The 21037-nt window shown below is 36.7% G+C and overlaps 3 protein-coding genes across 3 annotated transcripts; 2 read left to right on the forward strand and 1 right to left on the reverse strand.

The window, feature by feature from the left end:
* Window positions 1–182: 182 nt before the first annotated feature.
* Window positions 183–9534, reverse strand: dcst1 (DC-STAMP domain containing 1). The gene is made up of 16 exons (XM_043261698.1): window positions 9528–9534; window positions 9111–9236; window positions 8440–8514; window positions 8233–8361; window positions 7988–8127; window positions 7193–7364; window positions 6956–7099; window positions 6752–6873; window positions 6512–6666; window positions 5735–5834; window positions 5573–5668; window positions 4491–4617; window positions 4232–4348; window positions 2859–3001; window positions 1420–1530; window positions 183–717 (listed from the first exon to the last, which is right to left on the reverse strand). The coding sequence occupies exons 1-16, from the start codon at window positions 9532–9534 to the stop codon at window positions 478–480; spliced, it is 2004 nt and encodes a 667-aa protein (XP_043117633.1). The 3' UTR covers window positions 183–477.
* A 188-nt stretch (window positions 9535–9722) lies between these two features.
* On the forward strand, window positions 9723–16487 carry dcst2 (DC-STAMP domain containing 2). The gene is made up of 15 exons (XM_043261699.1): window positions 9723–10002; window positions 10586–10756; window positions 11048–11149; window positions 11275–11469; window positions 11974–12039; window positions 12182–12395; window positions 12625–12782; window positions 13890–14054; window positions 14211–14378; window positions 14697–14797; window positions 15057–15187; window positions 15648–15778; window positions 15887–15974; window positions 16199–16312; window positions 16409–16487. Exons 1-15 carry the CDS (start codon window positions 9723–9725, stop codon window positions 16485–16487), a joined length of 2163 nt encoding a protein of 720 aa, XP_043117634.1.
* Window positions 16488–16859: 372 nt separating this feature from the next.
* Window positions 16860–19052, forward strand: LOC122359988 (protein S100-A14-like). Its single transcript, XM_043260255.1, has 3 exons — window positions 16860–17014; window positions 17907–18038; window positions 18285–19052. The coding sequence occupies exons 1-3, from the start codon at window positions 17003–17005 to the stop codon at window positions 18456–18458; spliced, it is 318 nt and encodes a 105-aa protein (XP_043116190.1). The 5' UTR covers window positions 16860–17002; the 3' UTR covers window positions 18459–19052.
* The last annotated feature ends 1985 nt before the right edge of the window (window positions 19053–21037 follow it).

Raw genomic sequence — 21037 nt, forward strand, 5'->3', positions numbered from 1 at the left:
CCCGAGTCATTGTACGCATTGGTTCTTCCACAGCTGGAATAGTAAAGAAGAATCCTGGGTGTAGCCTGCTGTTATTATAGCTGGTGGTGAGGGAGGTGCTACAGGACGTCAAAACAGGATTGGGAAGGTCCGAAAATATATTCATTATATAAAATAACGCGTTTTTAAACAATTAGAAGTGAAAGTCTAATTGCAAGGTAAACAGAAATCGTGTAGCCTTTGCTTGCACCTATCAATACGGCCATTATTTAAGACTTAATTACAAGTTTATATATCAAAATTATCATATATCACAAATAACTGTTTTATTTAAAAGGTTTCTGAGGTGCTTTAGATAAATAGGCAAAAAAAAAATTGTTGGTGGTACATGGCATTTATTATCATGTGCAAGGCATTTATCGTGGAGAGCTCTCTTTACTTAAAACATCCTGAATTTATGCTGCTGTGAAAATGTTACATGTCAGAAGTTAAAGTTCATCAGCAGCCATAATACACATCCGATTCGGAGCCGCTGTCTTGCTGTAAACGCTGGTCATGAGGGAGGCAGGCGTAGCAGATGTTGTCCAGGTCTGTCCAGCATTGCTTACAATAGATCATTGTGCACCGTACAGAACTGCACTCCACAGCCTGGTTCTGCCTCACAAACCCATCGCACACCCAGCACCAGCGCAGCCCACAGCCCACATGCTTCAGCGGGGCCAACACAGACGACAGCACCTGGTAGAGAAGAGGGAGGGTTCAGAGCATAAACGTACATTTTGGAATTTATTAAATTGAATAGTCACAAGTGTTACATTTGCTAAGTGTTCTACTTGGCATGTAACCCTAAGAAAGATCACTGTCATGCGAGGTATGGCTACTGTAGAATGGTTTGATTGTTTTTGTTTGCTTGTCATATTGATAATCTCTCACAAAATGGTTGGCAGTTTTTAAAAATAGGCAAAGTACCTCCAAATGAATCTAACCAACTGCAATTGAAATGGCATGCTATCTAAATAGGCAATTCTTCTGAAAAATGACTCCACTACCATGTTTTCTACAATATGAATGTGGTCACTGCCATCTGACATACTAGCTTTAGTTTCATTGCCATTCACAAATCCTGTCCCATGGCCTCAGGCCAGTAACAGATGTGCCCTTCAGAATCTTGGCAGAAATAGCAGGTCATCCCAGTATTTTGTGCCTACTGTTTAACAAATACTGTAAATTCAGTTTGCATAATGTGTTTCACCTACTATGTAGTAGAGAAGTATGAATCTTTGAATGCAGCCTTGGTCTTGTGCTTTTTCTTGGTTTTCATTGAATGTATGACCATTTTTTAAACAAAATTAAAAGAACTGAAAATTCTAAATAGGTTTTAGACTGAAAATGTTCAAAAAGTTTTCTCTGTAGGGCACAATGCAGATGTATCTCAAACACCTTTATAAATGTCTGTTTTTGATTTCTCAGGCGATGTCGTTGTCTTTTGATGAAGGAGATACGTTTCTGGATCTGCAGGTTGTAGAGAAAGAGGATCCGTCTCTTTTCCCTCTGAAAAAACAGGTCATGTCCATCAAAATACTGAAGGTTTTTAGCAATATAGGAATATAGCACTACAGTGTTCACATGTAGGATTACAGGAGCCTCTACATGAATGAGCTAATATTTGTACCACTAGCTGAATCAGGCTTTACGGGGTGCCTGTAATCCTCCTCATGCCGGCACGGGCCAACAGAGTGCTGCAGATTTAATGCTATTACTATAAAACCCTGTTATCTTATTAGTACTTTTACACTAGAACACATATTTCACTCATTATGCATGAGAAAATATTATTTTTTTACACTGTGCACTGTGTTTGAAAAACTCTGAACTTGCTGAAGCGGGGTATCGGTTACAATCGTGACCAAAAAGATTATATTGCATAAGAAATTTACTTCTACACATGGATTAGTGGCACATGTTCTGCAGAACTGAGCCAAGAGCCTAAAGACGCAGTGTTCAAGTCATTATTTAAAGTCACGAAGTTTCTAATACTTTGTTAGGAACATTATTATTTACTTATTAGCTATGTTAAAACACAAGTGAGCAAACTGAACCATATCTCACATAAAAAAAAGAAAAAACTAAATGAAAACTATTTATTTTAATAGGAGTACTAGATATAAACAAAAAATGACATCAGAGGAAGTAATTTTGCCTGTTATTGTACTTTTTGTTTGTTTCGGTTATGCTAGGACAGACCTTTAACATTTGTTCAATCCTTCCTGTGCCAAAAGTACAAAGGCAAATAACAGCCTGAGCTATAGTAAATATTCTCCTGCTGGGAGAAAGCTTTTGTGAAATGTACTATGAAAGGTAGCAAGTAATTTTTTAATTAAACTGCATTATGAGAAGAACTCTTTAGAAAAAAAAACACAATTCAAGGACCTTATACCAGAACTGATCTAGGATGCTAGAAAATAGTGGATATTGGAAAATAGTTATATTGGAACTCATTAATAGAGCATTAGCTTGATAGCTGCCATGCACACATTAAACTACTGCAAGTCCAACAGCTATTATTCCTGCATCTGTCTAGTTATGTAATCCAAAACGTGATCCGCATTAGAAAGCAGCACATGCAGAACAGTGACTCATTTAAGCTCCTTAGCCAAAGAAAGCATAAGGAGCTTCTGATATTTATGACAGACTAATATTGTTAATGATAAACACTGCCAGGAGTACTAGCTTCTGTCTCTCGATCCAAACAAACTGTCCATCCGCACAATCAGACATTCATAAGGTGCTGGGCCCTTTAGATGGCTATTACTGTAGAATTGCTAAACAGAACAGCACTGTTTAACCAAAACATAGGAGTGTGTCAGTGGAAATGGTACCTTTGGGAAGTAGAAGGCGGTGATGACCCTGCGCAGGCGATTGGTGTAAACCTGCAGGCAGCACATGAGGCACATCAGTAAAAGGGGTGTAAAGATCCACAAGTAGTTTGACTGGCTCAGTGCGTGTGGCTGGGGCAAACATTCTGTACACACATAAACACAAGGTGCAAGAAATTCAGCATTTAGCATCACAACATCAGATAGATATTAGTGCTATCAATTTAAGACTATATTCCTAAAATTGTACAGAAAACAAAAAATAGCTGTACGTTAAGACATTCTAACTAGAACACTGCAGTTAAAAACTTTTATGCACAAAAATACTACATTTATTTAATAAAAAATGCAGTAAAAACAGTAACATTGTGAAATATTATTGCAATTTAAAATAATAGTTTTATATTGTAAGTAAATGTAAAATATTCCAGTAACTGAAAAGCTCAGTAGTTATTACTCCAGTCTTTCACTGCAATACAATCTTTAAGAAATCATTTCAATATGCAGATTCAAGAAACTTTTATAATTGTGCTGCTTGACATTTTTTGATGGAGTTTGTTGTTTAATTTTTTTTTCAGGACTCCTGGATGAATGAAAAGAACAGTGAATTTCTTAAAAAAAAATCGCACTGACCTTGAACTCTAGAGAATATAGTCACAAATAACCTATTACTGGATCAAGTTACATGGCAAGTAAACGTAATACAATGGCATGCGTGATGTCACACTAGTGTTATAAATAGCCCTCTCATGTGCACTGCCCTGTGCTGACCGGTCTGGATCAATTTAGACCTATCTGGAGGAGACACACAGACACAATCAGAGCCTTGAGTTTAACTCTGATCAGATTAAATAGACGGCTAGACTGAAGACGTCACTTGGCCTCAGAAGCGAACCAGCTATTGCCAACAGTCACCTGCAGAAGCAAGCGATGAAGAATACAGTGTCTCACAGAGTATACTGTCACATAAACAGTCTGTCTAATACTGAAGTTGAAAAACTCGCTAGTAAGAAACCTGACATTTTTGTAATGGCATTTTAAAAGATACTAAAACCAGTTTGGTCGGCGTGGTGAGATAGAGAGACCTTGAATGATGTTGAGGATCAGAGACCTAGCAATACATTATTACATCGATATCTGGGTCATGATGCAATAGCATATTTGATGTATATTTATTCCAGCTGTGGTGCACTGAGATTATTATTTTCTTCTAGAGCTTGGTTTCTCTTTCATCTTTTCTCTTTTGTTAGCTTGCTCGTAGTTTGGATTTTTTGCCCTGAATAAGAATGTTCTAACTCCTTTCCCCAAAAGTATTCATGTAAAACTAAACTAAAAATATAGTGAGAATATTACAACCCAAATAGCAAATAACCTACGGAAGTTAGTGGATTGCACATCAAGATTGGAGGAGGTGTTGAAGGCACCAATGGTTTTCCGCAGAAGTCTGGCCAACAGGGAATCTCCCCCAATTATAATGTCTATGTGATGAACACCTACAGATGTAAAGAAAAAGAACAAAAATATGCAGTAAAATTTTAATGTACAAGCAGTCTAAGGCATGTGAGTATGCCGATGCTTTTATTCTTGAAGGTAAATATTGCTTATGCATATTAACAAGTGTGTATTTTTGCTCACTAGTAACTGAGTATGTAGTGAAAGTGTGTCTTCGGATGAGGTCAAAGATGTTATACAGGATTCCATCAACAGCGAGCAGAACACACACAAACAGAGCCAGAGATGCAACCTGCAGGAAACCCACAATCTGCACGAAAGACACAAGTTTTCAAGACTGACCACTGACTCCGGATACGTCAAGCGTGACCTTTTCAATGTAATGATGTATTACGCGTATTAAAGCATATACATTTTATTTTGTTTTTTTAAAATGACCATTTTTTTAAAATGTTTTGCTAGACAGGACTTATATTCTTATATTCTTTGAAGCTGCACTGAAACTGTAATTTTGATCTTCAGCTATTTGGAGTCCATTGAAGCTCTCTATGTGGATTTAAAGGTAGAGTTCACCAAAAAATGTAAAACATTATGTTTATCTGCTTACCCCCAGGGCATCCGAGTTAACTTTGTTTCTTCAGTAGAACACAAACAAAGATTTTTAACTCAAACCGTGGCAGGCTGTCATTTAATGGAAGTCAATGGGCACCAAACAATCCAAAACAGACAACCAATGGCTTGTGATGATGAATTGAAATGTTACGACACGAAATGATTGGTCTGTGCAAAAAACTGAACATTATATATATGATTTTTAGCTCTTATACACTACAATTTCTAACTGTCCTCAACTCATTCATAAAATCTGGAGCGCTCTGGCACATAGTCAGTGATCGCTTCTATGGGCCACGATATGTAAGGATCTACGTCTATATCTATGTGTATATATCTATGTGCCAGAGCATGTTGATGCGTCACACGCCGGATGCTGTGAAATCTTTGTTTGTGCCCCCAGTGCATCCAATGTCAAAGCAGATTTACATTTACAAATTTACATTTTGGGGTAAACTATCCCTTAAAATTCTGGAATATTTTCATTAAAAAATTCATTTCTTTTTCGACTGAAGAAAGAAAGAAACATCTTGGAATACAGTAAGTAAATTATCAGGAAATTTTGATTTAAAAAAGGAACTAATTCTTCAGCTCTGCTCTGTTAAAAACATGATTTCGACGCGAAACATAAGGACCATTATAGCATACAGTACCACAGACATGAGCTCGCTGGGGTGGATAGATAAGCTCCATGGATTGATCAAACTCTCTTGCTCTGCTTTTTTGAGTGGCAGCAAATACCTCTTTCCCTAAAACAGATGCTCAAATTAGCACAAACAGATACGGATCTGTGTAAATGTAAGGTTTTAACTTACGTCTCTCCTTCGGCGAGCATCAATCTGTCTGAAGTAGGTTGTTATGTAGACGTTGTCAAAACGAATGTCTCGGCAACACTGATGAACATATCCGAATGCTCTGCAAGCAAAATTAAATCCAAGTAAATTGAACAACATTTCATTTTTGTTAAATTTATATAAATATGATATATTTTTAATACTACTATTCAATAGTTTTGGGTCAATAAGATTTTTTAAGATAATCTCATCTGCCAAGGCTACAATTATTTGATAACAGTAAAAACTATTGTGAAATATTATTGTAATGACAAAATTTTCATTCCATGGTGGAGTAAACCTTTTACCACAATATTGAAAACAGTTGTGTTTAATATATATGTAAAATGGGATACTTTTTTGAGGATTTTTTTTACAAACAGAGCAGCAATTTTTTTTTACAATGTAAAAGTCACTTTTGTGAAACTGTGAATCAATTTAATGCATGCTTACAAAATAAAGTATTTATTTCTTTCCAATAAATCAAATGATATCCAAACTCTCTACAGGCACATTTATATATAAAAATGATCTGAACAACATTTTGTAAAATATATATTATACTTTTAATGTAAATGCAATATTAAATGTATGTATTACTACCAGAGAGAAATTAATCTAATTTATATTATTGCTTACAATATATTGCACTATTCGAATAAGGAAGAATTTTTTTTTACCTTTCACTGGTACAACGTCTCCTAAGGGCAGTAGGGCACATATAGCACAACAGTGCTAATGAAAGGAGTGAGAACTTACGAGGTGAACACAGCAATGAAGGTGAACGAGAGAATGAAGTTAATCGCTCCGGCTATCTTCTCAGCAATGACCGATTTCTCTTCAAACTCACGGCTGAGCTCCATAGAGAAATTCTGGAGGATGTCCACTCCAAACACTGACTGCTGCTCCAATTTCTACAAAACCAACCATAAGAAGAAAAGTTTTTAAAACAAACAAACATATAAACATCGCTATTAAGAATTAGAGGGTTTGCTGTACCTTAAGTACTACATTGGTTGTGAAGTGTTCTGCAAGTCTGTTGATAGAGTCGTTTAGTTTATCGAAGGTTTGACCAAAGTTTCCCTCAACTGGGATCTTCTCGCTGCACCATGATGTCATCACTGAGAGAAAATAACTCAATACACCCGGGAATGGGATCCTCACTGCTTAATGTTAAGCTCAGACGCAACAAGTGAATCTTACCTCTCATGATATTGCACAGAAAGTGGAATTGCATGGGTACACAGAGGAAGTGATTTATAAGAGGGGCTTGAATAGTGTTCATGCACTCTTCCCACTTAACACTGAACCAATCCTGACATCGGCCAACTCCCTGTTGCACAACAACTGTTACACAAAACATCATTTAGATCAAACTAAGCTTAAACAGCCAATCAAACGTAGGCAATAATAGCCTGTTTTCTTGTTATTTACACTCACAGTCACAGCGAGATCTAGTCTTCTCTACATACTCCTCCTGCGTGCTGTTGGCCGTATGAACAGACTCCTTACCAAGAGAGTCATATCCGTACTGACCCATTACCTCATCCCGAATCTTCTGGAACTCTCTGCTCACATTTTGAGCCTCTTTTTGAAATTCCTCACTGTCATTCTGTGAAGAAAATTATTTGTGGGACAGATTTCCAAGCTTCATACCAGCATTTCATATCCACACTCTGTGCCAGGTATTAATTTTCTTTAATGAAAACTATGACAAAAATGTTCATTGAGAACCTATTTTTTCATGCAATATTGTTGAAGGGAAAGCCAAGGCTAAAATATTGTAAAAAAATAAATAAATAAAAATACTGCTTGGCACTGATCATTGAATCAAATCCAAAAAGTCTAAAGTTTTTGTGTACATAATATCTGTGTGTGTGCTGTGTATATTTATATAAAGACACAGACATACAGTATATATTTAGAAAATATTTGTGTATATATTTATATTCATATTATATATAATATACACAAATATATTTAATATATAAACATTTTTTTTCTTAAATATATACACACACATACACAATGTAAAATGGATTTTCTCAAATGACAACAATCATAAGCAAAAACCATTATACAGCATTGCTATAAGACTGATCTGAATTCTAGACTAACATTTTAGACTTTTAGTCAACTAACACTTGACAAGACAAAAAAGGACAAAAGGTTTGACTGAGGACTAAGACTATAATAAAAATGGCTGACAAAACCAACACTGGTGTCAGGACTCACCACTATCTCCTGCACTACTTGCACGTAAGGCTCTGTCAGCATTCTCCACATCACCTTGCTGTGTGTGATCTGCAGGTCTATGTGACAGCCCATGGAGGAGGCCACATCCTGCACATTACGCTGGATGTTTATAATGGGGCCTGATGGGAAGTGCACGGGTCAAAAACTAAAAAAGACTCATTACTGTCCACATTTCTGAGATCTGTGCTTTGTAACGTTCCTGTATATGTTCTTAGGATTTTAACCTTGGTAAAGGCCATGCAGCACATAAACCATCAGGAATGTCCGACCTTGAGATCCGATCATACTAGGCAACATCAGGAGCACGGAGCAGCGGAACAGGGAGGAAAACATACCTCCAAGACCACACAGACCTGGATAAACACACAATACAGCTAATGCAAATAAAAAAATGACTGGAGTCAAATCTGTACTTTCTTCAGTGAACTTACCCACAAACAGACATCCAACAACAACACGTTGCACTGTTGTCATGGCGATATTTTGAATGAGTCCGAAAAACAATCCTATAGGCATGTTAAGAGAAGATTAGCATCCCATGTTAGATATGCATACAACGGTAGTTATGTAATTAAATAATAGAATTCAACCATTTGTGGTCAGCAAGATTTGTATTCTTTTTTTAAATAATACTTTTAATCAGGAAGGATGCATTCATGCAGCTATAATGTTCTATAAAGTTACAAAACATTTATATTTAATTGCTTTAAAAGCACAACTTTTGTTGAAACGATCCTATTAAGGCTGCATCACTATTTCCACTACAATATTAAACAGCAAAATGTTTTGAGCATTCATAATAAGATAAAAATGTTTAAACAGCACCAAATCAGCATTTCACAATGATTTCTGAAGGATCATATAATACTGAGGTAACTACTACAGAAATTACATTTTACCATACAAATTACATTAACAAATATATCCAAATTTTTATCTTAAAAGTATTTTAAACTGCAATAATATTTTGGGTTTTTTCCCCTTTTTTGATTATATAAACACAGTCTTGGTGTGTATAAAGTACACTTCATTTAAAACCATTTAACAAAAGATAACCTAGCATCTGACCCTAAACCTTTAAAGGTTTTGGAGAGCCACTTACCCACTCCACTCAAAACACCAAATACAGCGCCTGTGAGACGTCGAGCCACAGGAAACTGTGACAGCGGACCGAACAGGAACTTATAAACTCCAAGTGGCACAATACGCTTACACACCTTCTCCAAAGCTGCAAATCAACAAAAAGTCACAATATATGCACAACAGTTTGTGTAGTAGACCAATACTGATTTCTGAAAATACAAAATAAACACACTTGAGCGGGGGATTTTAGTTTGGGTTTCCCTGAGACACTCCATTGCTGATTTCTTCTTCCCTGCTACCAAAGAACCCTGCAAAAAAAAAAACAATTTTAAAAGATGCAACCATGAGACAGTTAGAATGATGTAAACAGCCATTTTAACATTTATGTAAAATGTACTACCACCAGTTTTGGAATTGGTTCTAGACCCTCTTATACCCGCCATGAGGTGTCAAAGTCAAACTCTGATCTAAAATTGATCACATTTTTCACAGAAAAGCAGTTCTCAAGTCAACAAGCTCTAAAGTGGACAGGTAAGTCTAACGCAGCGATGCTTTAAGGTTTATTGTTATTAAGCTTTCTCTGCTTTTTATCGTAAAAAAAAAATGAATGGCCTTTTCACTTCTCTTCAGAATGACCCCAGAAGCCCCCCATTTAAAGCGTCTCGGTAGCAGACTGTCGCGGTTGCGCCGCAGCTCGGCGGTGCGTCAGCTGAAGCGCAGTCTTGCGGGGTTTACTGTGGGTCTGTTCCTCGCGTCAGTTTACGGAGTGACAGCGCTGTACATCCAGAACCACAATCTCTGGTTCTGCATCATCACCACCAGCGTGCTCGCCGCCTGCGCGGGGTTTGGTACTGGCCTCTCGGACCGCGTGCGCACCAACGTCGCGCTGATGTTCCCAATGCTGTGCTCGAGTAAATAAACCCTTCTCTTTCTTAATCGTATACTGAGTTATTTGTGAACGTGTACATGAAATGCTTCCTGATAATTAAATATTAATATCCGGGACACCGGGGACAGTCTTCACGCGTTTTTTCTAGGTCGGTTATTTTTAAGAAACTTAAGTGTAGATACATAAGCCTTCTTTAAAGTATTAGGTTTTTTTTTTTTTTTTTTTTTTTTTTTTTTTTTTTTAAAGAAGAATATTTTCTCTGTTACTGTCCATGAAAAAGATAGTTTACTGAATACCCACTTGACCTTTAGAAATTAGAATTTTTGCTTGGACTAACAACAGAAATTGAGTTAAACTGTAAAATAAAGTCACCTCCCATCTGCATGTATGTAGATGAACTGTTCAGTTCAGAGTTTGGAGGGCAGAATAAAAAAAATATATGAAAAAAGTTCTGCCATTCAAAAATTAACTAACACCTCTTGATTGGACTTTTTTCTCTCGTTAATCTACTTTGAATGAATTCATCCACTGTTAAATCATCTGTATTATCAATAGTCCATTACCTCTTTGCCTCTCCAACATAACACGTCTCTTTCTCTGTTAAGGCAGGGGTAAAAATGTCCTTCTTTTCCTCATCTGTACCTTGGTTATCCAAGGCCCAGTGAGCAACACTGTGGAGAATGTTGAACGGGCTGCAGACAGTGTGATCTGTGGTGCAGAAGTGGCCATGAACCAAACACAGCAGCTCCTGCAGCGTGCCGCCAACCCACTGTTACGTGAGTCTATCTGCAAGAGCATCATGTTAAAGACATCAACAATGCACCTCCAAAACACCAACACCTGTTCAATAAAAGTAGAGAAATTATATTGAAATTCACATCATAACTTAAACGGATAGTCCACATATTATTATTCAAAATATTTAGATACGCACACACAAATACACAAATCAATTTTTTACCAATTTAATTTAAACTCTATTGAAACCCATGTGAACAAGGTAATCAAGGTCTCCAGTTCATATATTCATGTTTCTGCTTTGATATCCTGAAAACCTCTTTGTTTAGCGGCCCTGAGTAAGATAAAGCAGATGGCGAGGAATGCTCACTCAATGGCAGGCCGAGCACAAAACTTCATCAGAGCTTTAACGGAATCTGTGCGGCATGTCGGTGAGTGAATCAATCAGCCAAACACACAGAAACATTATTGGGCTACCTATGATCTTTCATTTATTTGCTGAGGTTTGAGGTCTAGGCATATTTGAAGTGCCTCTATCTCTCCGTTTCCTTTTCAGCTCGTACTTTAAGAAATGTACTGCACTTCTTGGCAACTATTGGTGACGTGTGCAATGACAATCTGGGTTTGCCATATCAGAAGTGCACTAGGCTGTTTGATGAGGCCCGTGAGAACTGTGTGGAGCTGCTCTCGGTGTTTTCGTTCCTCTGCCATCTCCTGGACGGATTCCAGTCTCTCTGCGGGCTTGCACGTGGTGAGTCTCTGGTATATGATTAGTTCCTTAACAGCCCTATCATTACACTCTTACAGGAAACCTTATAGCCTCAATGCAATGATTCCCTACTGTAATTTACAGTATCCTGTTTATTTTCTGCGTCACAGTGGTTTGGTTTCATTTTATTTGGTATATTATATCTATTCTGGCATTGCAGAAAATAGACAAATGGTTCCTGTGACACAGAGTACTGTTCATCTCCATCCTTGACATATACAAGGTTTATTTATACTATCTGTTCCTGCGGGAGCAGTTTGTCAAGTTTAAGTACCCTACATGTTACAGTAAGAAGAGGGGTGCTTGTATTCCCATGTGCATGTATCTCACACATTCCTCAACAGGATGATCTAAACATGAACTCATGGAGCACAAATCTGCTGTTTAGTTTAATGCACCGAAAACGGTCATTACTATTTTTTTTCTACTATATTTTTGTGTCAGTATGCACAAATTATGCTTTTTAATTAATGTCTTTTCCGGCAGTGGAACAGCTGTTCTGCATTTTACCATCATATATTGCTGACCACATCAAGACTGCTTTGGCTTTTCGTAAGTACAGCTCTTATAAGATTCCTACTTTCAAGCGATTTCTTTGCATGGAGCGATTCTTAACTCTGTTGAAACTTATTTAGTTACTCTGAAAGAGGCTTATTGTTTAGCTATTGCCATTCTTGCTGTTTTTACCCCCTAGCAACCATTGCAGCCTTTGATCGAATTAAAAAGGAGTTTGAATTCAACATTTCTACCTCCATCAACTTTGACCTGCTTCTGAACAACAGTCAGTCCATGCAGGATGCTGCTCAGAAGATCATGGAGGAGGTGTCAGAGGAGCTGGGCCTTCTCCAGGAGCTTAAGCTTTTACTGGCATACTTGGGTTTCTTCCTGCTTCTCTTTATGTATCTCCAGTATGTACTTCCTGTTAAAAACAAGTAGCCGTAGTACATATTCACATACATTAAAACATATTGACCATGTCAGTGTACTTTCAGAAAAGTATTGCAGAGTTATTTTAAAAAAATTGATCTTTATTTACATTTTTTGGTCAGAACTAAACAGAGATGTTTGGTTTTGTAGAAGTGAATTACAAAATTAGTATTTTGTAATTTTGTGTTGTTGTTATTTGTTTGTGTACAGGGCTGTTTTGTACAAAAACCGTTACCTTCATAATGATAACTTTGAAAACATCTACATAACCGACCAGTTTATTGAACTGGACAGGAAGCGCTCCAGACTGGGCAAAGCAGCTGTACTTCCCCTCAGCCGCAGAGAAACATTCACCTACATCAGGCCCTGTAAGTATATACTTAAATGGTGTATTGATGTGTCCGTTAGCAGATAGATGGCGTGGGGCGAAGGGTCAAGAGGAAGGAAGAAAGGAAGGAATGTTCATAGACATTTAGATAAGTGAAACAGAGCTGAGGGGTTCAAAAATGTGGAGGAGGGCCCTGAACTGAGAGAGGAGATGAGAAAGATGAGAAAAGTTTAAGGTCAACAACTACCAGAGAATGGGGAGTGTGTTTCACACTCAGAGAGACAGATGCCATCTGTGTTAGGAAAAACCACAACTAATTTGTGTCAAATTTCAAACATTCAATACAACTCTATATTACATTGCATATTAACCTGCAAATTTTGAATGAAGTCAATGCCCACAAAAGGTGAATCAAAAAGCTGAATTTTCAGCATCATTACTCCAGTCTCAGTGTCACACAATCCTTCAGAAATCATTCTAATATGCTTGTTTGCTGCTCAAGAAACATTTATCAAACTGTTGAAAATAGCTGTGCTTATTAATATTTTTGTGGAAACTGTGACAAATTGTTTTAAGGATTTTTTGAATGAATAGAAACATTTTTTTTAAATAGAAAGCTTTTGTAGCAATGTAAGTCTTTACTGTCACTTTGATCAATTGAATGTGTTTTTACTGAATAAAATCATTATTTTACTAAAAAAACCAAAAAACACACATTTTCCTTACTTCAATATTTTTAACGGTAGTACTCTTTAAGGTGCCTTAAAGTAATAGTGCACCCAAAAAATAAAATGACTGCATATTTCACTCACCCTCAAGTCATGTACACCTAGGATGGCCATAATTTTCATTTTTAGGTGAACTATTTCTTTAAGTGTACATATTAGTATCTAAAGCGTAAAAAGGGTACATTTCTGCTGCCCCAGTCACAGCTTTTGTACCTTTAATCCTGAGGGGGTATAAAAAGGATTACATTAATAACAGCTTCACTTTCAGTTGTGGCAGCCACACTGTGTTTTGTTCAGAGACCGTAAGATCATGCTCTCAAAGATGTTCAATTGTGTTCAACTTTACCAGGTTCACAGAGACACAAAGATCTGGCAAAGACTGACTCTAATAATGGCTCTTTCTCTCATGTCTTCGTCAGGCTCTCTTTATCTGACTGTGAGAGAGAGACGGGCTATAGCAGGTCAGATGCTGTCTTTGCTCAGGTATATGGTTATGACTGTCATACTGATAGCTGTTGACCTCATGGTGTTTTGGGTGTTTGAGCTGGTACACCACCAAGCCCAGGGTGAAATCGTCGCCCAAGGTATACAAGATGAAAATCAAAGCATGTTTTTATTTGTTACATCCCATTGATTTATTAATGAGCCACTGCAAATGTAACTTATTACACTGGCACTTTCATTCTTAGTAATATTGGCATATATTTTTACATTGTACCATTTTAATAATTTTTTTTCAGCTCCTGTAGTGGTTGCAGTGAATGTGAATGGATCTGGTTATGCCTCGGATATCTTTAGGGACATCGCAGCCTCATTTGACATCCTGCAGAAAGGAAACATCACTGTGCTTAGCAAGAAATGTCTCATGAAGCCTTTGGAGCCGGACTACATGGCATACCTGCTCATTGGTACAACTACAATGCCAGTACAATTAGACATTTGTACAAAAAAAAATGAAAAACGTTCATCAGTCTAGTGACTCCTAGCGGTCAAGACTGGAGCAACAGATGGACTATACTACGCTCAAAGCAAAATGATCTAATGTACTTATGATATCTGCGTCAATTCAAAGTGTATTTAAGATAATTACACTGAAATTTTCACTAGAATGCAACTTCTGTTATTGTACAACTGTGCTAGTCATCACTGATACCAAAAATAATATATGCAAAAATGTAACTTTTATTTAGTTATATGTCTGACCTTTGACTCCCTTCCAAACAAAGGACTTCTTTATGGCTTCACTATGTTTATTACCATTGCTGGTGGCTACATCAAACGTTTACAGAGATTTGTGTGTGCCAGCTACCATCCTGAAAGAGAGAAAGTAAGAAAACAAAAGATTCATTCTTTTTTCCACCTAAATATAAAGCATTTTATAAATGATTTACTACGCTGGTCACCTTTTGGCTTTTCAATGCTTGTAAAATGTTATGCATAAGGAGAATTATGTCCCATGGAGGAGAAACACTCATGTGTACAAGTTTGGTTGTCAAAATACAAAATAGTTTATTTTCGGTTTGCTTTAATTATGAATTTATTATCAAAAATAATTGAATTCTTAACTGATGTTCTGCATGTTGCAGAAGAGAATCCAGTACCTCCATGGGCATATTCTCAATCAGCGTGCGTCTTTAGGAAAAGCCCTACTGAGGGCTGTACAACGAAACAGGATAGACCAGCAGCATGACGGCGTTCTACAAACACTGGCCAAACTGTGAGTATAAACCAGTATAAAAATCACTGAAACAAATTTCCACTGAACTGATTTGCATGTTTTCAAAAGAAGAGCATTTATGTAAAAATTATGTAAACATATCTGAATGATTCATGAAGGATCATTGGACACTTAAGACTGAAAATCCACAGGCATAAATCAATATTTTTGTTATATAATTGAATATTAAATTGCAATGATATCTCACAATATTACTTTTTAATGTTTTTTTTAATTAAATAGATACAGCCTTTGTGAACATTAGAGACTTTTTTTCAACAAAGACAAAAATATACTTGACTCCAAACCTTCCAACATAAAATTGACTATTAGGTACCTAAAGGTAAAATTTTAAGAAGTGAATATTTACATTTTTTCTTCATAAATATGGTTTTAGCTTTACATTATTGAAACATGATGGAAAAGTAAATTAACACATAGACCCCTCATCTTTTTGCAGCTTGCCAGGGGGTGCCATCATAGCCAGGCTCCTGGATATCGGTAAAGAATCGTGTGTGGCCTGTGGGAAAGTGTTGAATACGAGAGGTCATGATGACAAAGTGCATATCTGCCCTACCCCTCACTGCACAGGTTGGTTTTCATGGTCCAAAAAAAGCACTGGTTTCAGATCATCTTTAACTGGCAAAAAGAAACAGCCTATTAGACGAAGCTCCTGGACAAAACGATTTCCCTTCACAGGCCGTTACTGCTCGCTGTGCTTCAGACTGATGGGGAAGCTCTGTGCTATCTGTACAGCGCCGCTCAGATTCCACGAGGACCAAGAGCTGTATGTCACACGACAGAACAATGACAGACACTTTAAAAAGTATTTTTGGAATGAATATAAGCAATAATACTGAGCACAGCTTTTTCACAAGGACGAAACAGCTGTGTTTAACCTAAATCATTCTTTTTAATATGTTATATATCGAATAATTATTTACTGAAGTAACTATTATCATGCAAGAACAGTTTTCTTTTTACACATAAATGTAAATTTGTGAATTTTAGAGACTCCAGTGATGAGGAGCTAGCCAGTCTATGGGAGAGCGCCGTAACGTCACCTCCGCCCGGCCAGAGCATAGGAAAGGAAAGAGGAAAAGAGAGGGAAGGAGTAACGATCAGGTGTCCAGAGCACCTTTATCAGATATTAAACAGACGCATAGGCCATCTCTCAAGATAGTCGTCTTAACCTTTTGTCTTTTTGCATGTCTGTTTCAGCATTTGCAATCAGGATCATTCTATATGGGTCAACGGAAAAACCAGCCACCAAAATGTTGAGGTTAATAACAGAGTTTGATGTCAAAGCTGCTGTATTCTTTCACAGAGTCTGCGGCGTTAACTATAAATCTCTTATGTACAAGGAAGAGGCCTGTGTTTTATTTCATTTTCTCACCTTGCCCAAACTGCAAAATAGACATACCTGGCGAAACAACAAATATTTTACAGTCGTTACCTCATATAATCTAATCAAATCTGCCAGAATGCGGTTTGTCTGGTTACATTGCATTTGCATGGCGGTTGGAGGAATGTCGAGTATGAGCTGCAGTCTCTTAACTGTAACAGAAATATTATTTTTTTTACTTTACAACTAAGAATTACCAGTTAACCTCTGTGTGTATCGCAAATGAACATATTCTAATCCGTACACGATATAGAAACTCAATAATACTATAAAAGCGTGAACATTACCCGCGTGTGAGTAAAGAGTGGGCGGGTCGGAGGCGCGAGACAGAGCTGGTCAGGTGATGAAATACTGGCACTTCACTTCACTTCACCTGCCGTAGTTTCCGCGCGGGACGTAAAACAACCCCAATGGCTGAACAGGTAAGCCTTTCTTATTTGTTGCGTTTAAATAGTTTATGTTTTAGATTAGTTTACTTATCCACCTCTGGGTAGGCCTGTATTTCACCTACATTTTCTTTTTCGTATTAAATTCCCTTCGTTATCACAAATGCAGAAAATGAACTGAAACGTCTAAGTGCATTCACTTTAATAACATATAACTGATTTGTATACCTATATTAATTGATATTAGCTATATATGTGTATAAATAATCGCCCTTGTACGCGTTTCGTTGTTTGAGACTGTTATTGTTATTATACATAGTATGCGTATTTTTGATGGTCATTTAAAACGCTAAGCCTAAAAAACGATTTTTTTAAGTTCATTTGTTTTTATGTTTTCGCGTTTTGTCCTTTTTTGTGACCAACGCCCAGTGAGTGAGTAGATGTCAGTCATGCTAAACAGAGAGCACAGGAATGTACTGTAAGAGATAGAGGTAGTAACAGGTCTCCACAGCTCCAGCTCAACAGCAGACAAACGGATTACAATTGATAAACTAAGAATTTCATGAGAAATGCAAGCCTCGCCGTTATGTTGATATAGCCTACTACATCAAAGCTATAAAAAATCTAAACCCAGTAGGCTATAAGTTTAATACAATTAGTTACAACCTGTCGGTTTTCAGAAATGTGTAACTGGTGAAGTAATTGTCTAAAAAGTTAAAAAGACATATTGTGACAAGTTAAATGAATGGACAAAGATATTATGACAATAGACCATTGGATATAAGTCTCTGGAATATCGTATTTGGTTTTCTGATCTTAATGTTAAAGCTAAACCACCTTTTCCCTGGCCTGAATGGTGATTCCTTTCTATGAGAGACGTTTCTTTTTTTTAGCTGAGCTTGAGTCTGAAACTATTCCCATTCTGTAGTACACAGATCTAGAGTTGGCGATAAACACCTTGGTCAAAAACTTCCATTCAGCGTCGCCTACTAATGCTGACACGCTCACAGCCCAGGAGTTCCAGAGCATGGTCTCCAAAGAGCTGCCCACCATGGTGAAGGTACGTCGGGACCTACAATCCTATCTTAAGCACATTTCAGTCTCTATAGTATCAGCCTAAAAGCAATATTGCTATAATCAACAATGATTACTTACCAGAACATTTTCATAACTTGAATGTAAAACATACATTTTTAGACCCTTTTTTTTTAGCTGGATTGATGCCATTTGGTCTAGTGCAGAACAAAAAAAAATAAACACAAATTACCATAATCATTTTTCCCCCACACCCTTTATTCTCTCCCAGACATCAGGGGACCAAGAAGGACTCAACAAACTCCTGGCGGACCTGAAGGTGGAGGAGGGAAAGGGCATCGCATTCAAGAATTTTTGGCAATTGATTGAATCTCTGGCCACTACTCAGTTTGGTTTGCAGAGCAAAGAGAAACAAGTGAAATGTGTGAAATGTAGTCTGATGTAACACTGGCCCTGAGCAAACAAGACCAATCCACATTACATGGATGTCCACCACAGCCCTGAGAAAACACGTCCAATCAGCAGCTTCTCTTACCCATGACCCTCTGCAATACTGTGCATGTCGCTCTATTGGCCTTTTCGGTAGGTCTTATCATAATTGTTGTTAAAGAGATTCCTGAATGAATACCCTACAAGCCTTTACGACACAAACCACAATATAATCTCTACCATCGGTGTAACTGGAGCCACACCTGTCTGGCCAGATAACGTAAGATCTAGTGGCTAATTTATTTCCTCATTTGTTCTGGTGCTGCAGGTTTTTGTATTATTGTGCCACTTTCATCCTGCGCTCACGTTTGTTTTTACTTTAGTTTTACATATAAAAATAGGAAACGATTTGTTATGACAACTGTGATCATATTTTATGTAACTGTGGGTCACATGTCTGTTCAGACTGACATGCATTGCAAAAGAGACAATGTGAGTAAAATATATTGTAGTAGGGAAGTAGAGTTGTGACACCACATATTCTGTACTGTATTTGACTTCACGGTAGCACAATGTAATTGTTGATGCTATTAAATATGTGCTGAAGGTTTCTGAGTCCGAATGATCTGTAAAGTGCAATGAAAGCACTCTCAACATGTAAAGCCTCTTGAACTACCAGTTGAGAATCTTAACAACTGTTTATTTATATCACACTTTTAAGCAGTTTTTTTTATTTAATTGTTTTTGTGTATGCGTTTCTGGTGGGGTCATATTGAACAGAAATAATGTTTTGTTGAATAAGATTTTTTGTTTGAAAGATGTATGAAGTGAAAAGAGGTTAATTTCGAAAGTATTATTTTTACATGCACATCATAACATGAAGGTTTAAACAAGTTCAAACATTAAAAAACGTAGTTTGCTGACATGGAGATAATGGAACAACTTGCCCTCTGTGACTTCACATCTGGGGTGCCATTACATTAGAGCAAGGGTGTCTAACCGTAAAAGCACAACATCCTACCATTGGTGCAACTAAAGATGCTTTGTGGTTTGATCAGCTGCTAGGAGCATATGAAATCTTTTCTGGTCAAACTAAGCAGCTTTACAGGGTATTTTACATAATGTAGAAACGTAATATATTTAAAATTCGATCATTCCATTGTCTGAGGGTTGGCTTTCTTCTGGCAAGCCAAATTAGTCCCATATATATATATATATATATATATATATATATATATATATATATATATATATATATATATATATATATATATAAAAACACCTGTTATTTATTTTACAATTACAATTACCAAAATTCCTCGTCTGAGTCATTTAGAATTTGTTGTATTGCTTATTTGGGGATATGTGCAAATAATATATTTTTATATACATAATAAGAAAAACTAAGAAAATTGATATTTCATATGACAAGAATCTATATGAAAATTTAGAAGTAATTTTGTATAACACATTTATATCAACATATACACCTTGTAGAGTTTTAGTTGTACATGTCATTTCTGGTCCTAGAACTCACTGTAAAGAACTCAGAGCAAACATTTAGTCCCATCTTGCAGATTGACAGAAACACAAATTCTGAAGCTAGAATATACTTTTGCATTATTATTGGCAAAACATAAATTTGATTATGTAGAAGATTTTTATTAATCAAAATATGAATAGTGTATTGAATAAGTATATTCAAATGTGAATATAGTATATATTTAAGCTACCATTACGTGTTTTCTTTATGAGGCCACAGCGAGGAGAGTGTAATGATGTTTTATCATTCGTAAAGTACACCTGAACTACCCAACCTTGAAACACAGCATCTTCAGTATTGCAACTTGGTTATTTAGCGTTTAGCCGAACTGATCTTAAGTATTATGTTCATTTTAACATTGTTTATGTTAAAAGCAATGTGCGTGCATTGTGATACCCTCCAAAGTGGCACCAGGATGACACAGAGGATAGTCATGAACTGCGGACAAGATGTGATGTGAATGTAGCACCCTTGCTGTCTATGAGAGATCATAGAGCTCACAGATTTCTTCCAAACCGTCTTATTTTGGGTTCTGAAGACTTAGGTCTTAGTTCGGACTATTCCTTTAAGTCTGGCATTCTAGTTTCTCCTCGATGCATCTACTCCTCCAAAGTCAAATAGGCTCACAGACTTATCTCTTCATGGAAATCCACCCAGTCCTTCCAGAACATAAATCACCCAGGATCCGCTCTGTTCTCTACAAAGCTATAAATATATAGGATTCCTAAGGTTTTACATTTCACTAGGAGGAGCATGCTGGAATATTCATCAATCCCTACCTTTTGTGGGCGTCTCCCTCTGTGATAAATGAAAAGTATTAGAAAAGTTACTTTCACCTCCATAGACCACATTTGGAGTTTGTAAAAAAAAAATGTGTGTATATATATATATATATATATATATATATATATATATATATATATATATATATATATATATATATATATATATATATGTATCCATGTAAATATTTAGTTTTTAATGTCTTCAACTACAGCATTTTTCTATTTAAATTACTACGGCCAAAAAAAAAAAAAAAAAACGTTTTTCAT

This window comes from Puntigrus tetrazona, chromosome 16 (genome assembly GCF_018831695.1).
Source record: "Puntigrus tetrazona isolate hp1 chromosome 16, ASM1883169v1, whole genome shotgun sequence".
NCBI classification, from domain to species: Eukaryota; Metazoa; Chordata; class Actinopteri; order Cypriniformes; family Cyprinidae; genus Puntigrus; species Puntigrus tetrazona.

Coding starts and splice junctions, on each gene's coding strand:
- dcst1 (XM_043261698.1), bottom strand. Junction 8,362..8,439: donor TGTTGGATGTCTGTTTGTGG/GTAAGTTCACTG, acceptor GTGTTTATCCAG/GTCTGTGTGGTCTTGGAGGT. Junction 6,874..6,955: donor TCTGTGCAATATCATGAGAG/GTAAGATTCACT, acceptor ATTTTCTCTCAG/TGATGACATCATGGTGCAGC.
- dcst2 (XM_043261699.1), top strand. CDS start 9,723: ATGACCCCAGAAGCCCCCCATTTAAAGCGTCTCGGTAGCAGACTGTCG. Junction 12,783..13,889: donor ATTCACCTACATCAGGCCCT/GTAAGTATATAC, acceptor TGTCTTCGTCAG/GCTCTCTTTATCTGACTGTG. Junction 15,188..15,647: donor CTACAAACACTGGCCAAACT/GTGAGTATAAAC, acceptor ATCTTTTTGCAG/CTTGCCAGGGGGTGCCATCA.
- LOC122359988 (XM_043260255.1), top strand. Junction 18,039..18,284: donor AGCTGCCCACCATGGTGAAG/GTACGTCGGGAC, acceptor ATTCTCTCCCAG/ACATCAGGGGACCAAGAAGG.